General features: G+C 32.5%; 1 protein-coding gene across 2 annotated transcripts; it reads right to left on the bottom strand.

The window, feature by feature from the left end:
• Window positions 1-867: 867 nt before the first annotated feature.
• On the bottom strand, window positions 868-3,821 carry LOC114188275. Of its 2 annotated transcripts, none has more exons than XM_028076870.1 (3): window positions 3,648-3,821; window positions 1,978-2,915; window positions 868-1,370 (listed from the first exon to the last, which is right to left on the bottom strand). In XM_028076870.1, exons 2-3 carry the CDS (start codon window positions 2,911-2,913, stop codon window positions 1,365-1,367), a joined length of 942 nt encoding a protein of 313 aa, XP_027932671.1. In that variant the 5' UTR covers window positions 2,914-2,915; window positions 3,648-3,821; the 3' UTR covers window positions 868-1,364. The 2 variants fall into 2 exon arrangements, with proteins under 2 accessions (XP_027932671.1, XP_027932672.1); XM_028076871.1 differs by having other exon boundaries at window positions 1,978-2,922; window positions 3,648-3,737.
• Window positions 3,822-4,036: the final 215 nt, after the last annotated feature.

Below are 4,036 nucleotides of genomic sequence, written 5' to 3'. Positions count from 1 at the left end.
CATTATACTCTTAATTACTTTTTCTATGTTATGTATATAAAACTATTCAAATAAACGAACCAATTGCTGAACCCAAAAATAATGATATAAAAAATCAATTTAAAAGATACTTTTTATTTATTAACATAAAATCTAAAAGTTTAAAATTATATCGGATAAAACTCTGTTAATTGATTTATGGTGCAGTTTCAATTTTGTAAACCAGTCCACGAATATACGAATTAAGTTTGCAGGTTTAACGAACTATGCCTTTAATTGTCACAATTATGCAAATTAAAGAAAAAGAAAAAGTTGAATAGTTAATATGACAAAATAAGTGAAAACGCGAGATGATAAGTTCCAATATTTTTCAGAATAAGTTTAGAAAAATAATACATTTGACTAATATATTTTAAATTGTGATATTTGAGTTCCATTGTTTCTATGAATAAAAAAATATTGTGTAAAGTATCAGCATAGCCTAGTTTGAGATGAAAATGGTTAATACGAAAAAAAAAAGTTTACATTAACGAATTGAATGGATAAGCTGACCTATAACCAGGCCACACTCTAGTGAATTACTCATGTTTCAATCAAAAGAAAAAATAAAATTAGGATATAAAAACATAACAAGAAAATGCCAAAGAAAAACTTCAGTTGAAGAATTTCAAGATGATAATATATTTTTTTTCTACCGAATTTCCTTATTTATCAGTATTTGATCTCTACTTTAACACAACATATAGGTAATTTTTTCTATAACTCATCTTTCAATAAAAAAAATACTAGTTTTAAAGCCTTAAACACGGGATAATCCAATCTAAAAAAATAGTGTATTAGGTAAGACAGCCTCAATTTAAGTACAAAATAATTTAAGTGAACCATAACTATGACATATACAAAAAGTATGCCATTAAATGAAATTCGAACATTACATAACATAGTTTGAATAACATCTACAGAATATACATTGTTGGATTACTTGGGTATTACACACTATATTTTATAGATGACATCAACTTCATAACACTATAACACGATCTTCCCTCTAGCCTTCAGAAAAAAGGTACATAACCACAGTTTATGTAGGACTAAAACAATTGACACATAATTATCCTTTGAGAACGTATCACTGAACAGTTTTGAATTTCTATCACCAATTACGTACTCTAATAGAACATGGCTTTAAGAGCAGGAGCAAACGCCAAACTGATATTGACTTAGCTAAGCAGATATAACCATCATTTGAAACCTCTACTTGAACTCTCATACATAAATCACAATCACAAGGGCCCTTAAGTTCATATCCCTTTTGCTTAACTTTCTAATGGACCCAGTAAACAAAATAACAGATACCATACTAATAACTTGTAGCAATTTCTTCTTCATTCCTGCAAAAGAAAAGATTAAAGGCTTAAATTTACAGCACAATAAAATTACTGCAGAAGAAACACAACCGTGTATATTGACCTTTTAGCCAGTCTATAAAAACGTACTTCTAGATGATCTACACAGTTAAAGGAATCTCTTTCAAAAATGGTTTGAAAAGCACCCTATAGCTTATTTTATTCTTTTTTTTTTTCATTAGATGATTTTCAGAGAAAAAAATCTTCACTAAATCCATTTCAGCTTTCCAACCAATCGGAATTCTTGTAGTTAAACTTGTTTATGAAAATCACTACTATATCTATACTCTGTACTGAAACTACCAGACAAGTATTATAGACTTGAATTCAAAACACAATCGTTAAGTAATGAATGTGGTAATAGTTAAATCTGTATATGCTCAGGATATCAGGTGGTGCTGTATAAGTATTCCTCTGATGATGAAGTCTAAGATAGACCAAGAAACCCTGAGGCAAAAATGCAAGATAATTGACACCTCAACAATGAAAACACTCATTTGACACCCTTCATTTGCCACAAATGTGTGATACATTGGGAAATTTTATGCAGAACATGCAAAAAATAAAATAAATTAGAGAGAAGTTAACAAACCTCATCATCATCTCCCCCATCTTCCTTCTTCTTCTTGAGCTGGGTAGTACCTCCTTCTTTGGTGATGGGTAATTTCATTGCTCCGAAGGGAGTGTCAACATCAATATGTCCTTTAATGGAGTAGCCTGTCCCCCGTCCTCTGATCATGTCCCAAAGTGCAGAGCCAAAATCCTTAGGCCTGAAGGTAATAGGAACATCAATGTCAGTAATCCCGGTTTTGACAAGCTTTGCAGATTTGGAAAGTTCGGCTCCTCCAATGCTAACATCACCAAGCCAGACCTCATAATCAAGTGCATTTAGGCCCAGGTCAAAGTCATTCTTGTTGTCCAACTTCAAATGAAGAATAGCAACTGTCTCTTCAAAAGAAAACGTCTCAAACTGAATTCGATCAAGATCAACATCAGGCTTGTATGGAATGGGGATTTCTCCATTTTTCTCCAAGGGTAGAGTGAGCCTTCCAAGCACAGGAACATCAACAATGAGGTCAACCTTTACCTTGTAAGGAATGATGCTTCCTGGTTTAATATCAGCATAGGTTTTCTTTATGTCATCATAAATCAAAGTAAGCGGAATCTTGACTGTCTCCTCTCCGTGTGCATGAATTGTACCTGAATCTGGTATCAATCCTGAAACTAGTTTCCTCCCATCACTCTCAATCAAGTAGTTTATGTCAATTAGGGGTATTGGCACCGGATTTGGGTTCTTTATGAGAACATCAACAACAAGGTCTACCTTCTGAAGATTGATTGATGGAATGTGTATCCCTGTAACATCTGCAGTTGGCTTCCCAAATCCAATTGCTTCCTCAATCTTTTCACCAATGTCTGAAATGAAATCCTTCACTGTATCAAGAAATCCACCCTTCCCATCCTCTTCCTTCTTTTCATCATCCTTAGCACCCCTTTCCACCACATGTGGCTTATCAGATGAAGACATATCTGAATACTCAACGATCAAATAAATTAGTTGGGTAAGATTTAACAACAAAAATCAAAAGAAAAATCAGCTACTACTTAACTTTGTACATCAATAATTTACAGAAGAAAAGCTGCAACAATCAGGTTCACATCAATAGTTTACATATATATTATTCACAAAATCACTATACAGTGTCACAAACAGTTGACAACAACGTTTTCTATTTTAACAGTAACAAACATTTAGGGCATGTTTAATTCTCTTCACACTTTTGCAGTCCTGTTTCCAATTTACACTGTACAAAAAACGCTAAAAACATCAAAATACTTCTTTTTTAGCTAATTTTTGAAGAAACAAAGTAAAAAAATTAAGTAACATTTTTATTTATTTCTGACAATACAAATAGAAATGAAATAAAGAGTAATTTTTGCTTCTTGATCGCCAAATATTGCTTAATTTTGTTTTACACACGTTAAAAATTGTGCTATTATTTATGCACCACAACCATAACAGGATTTGATTGAATTTAATAATTTTGCTTGTCTTGTTCCCTACTTCAAAATATATTTCCCACTGATCAAGACGAAATACCAAAGCTTAATCAATGATTACATTCTAACACACCAACCAACAAAAATCCAAAAAATAAAGTGCAACATGCTTCCAAAACAACCATGGAAGAATTGGGTAAAAGGGGATCATAACACAGAAAATCAACAGTGAATTTGGAACAAGAGAGAATAGGGAAGTACCTTAGATCAGTGATGATTGAATTGAAACTTCGGAAAACGGAGAAAGAGACAAAGGTGTTTATGGGAGTAAATAAAAAATGAGAACAGGATTTTTTAGAGCCATAAGTCCATCAACGGTCACGACTTTACCAGGATATATGATCAATAACAGCCGTTGATGGAATTTGGACTTTTTTTTCGATTACCCTATGCCGCAGGAAGCGTGTTACGTGTATGGACGATGGTATCACCCAATCAATGATTGAGTTTGCTGAAAACGACGTCGTTAGAAACCAAAATTGCAATTTTTAGTTTTTCTATATATTAGTATGGATTCCTATTTTAATCCTTTTAATTTTTCGGTGTTTCGGTGTATTTATTTAAACAATATTCATTTTAACCCCTGAGGT

The sequence above is a fragment of the Vigna unguiculata genome, chromosome 6 (genome assembly GCF_004118075.2).
Source record: "Vigna unguiculata cultivar IT97K-499-35 chromosome 6, ASM411807v1, whole genome shotgun sequence".
Taxonomy (NCBI): domain Eukaryota; kingdom Viridiplantae; phylum Streptophyta; class Magnoliopsida; order Fabales; family Fabaceae; genus Vigna; species Vigna unguiculata.
This window is presented reverse-complemented; position numbering and strand designations above follow the sequence as displayed.

Excerpts from the sequence above, each read along its gene's own strand:
- LOC114188275 (XM_028076870.1), bottom strand. The coding sequence starts at position 2,913 with ATGTCTTCATCTGATAAGCCACATGTGGTGGAAAGGGGTGCTAAGGAT.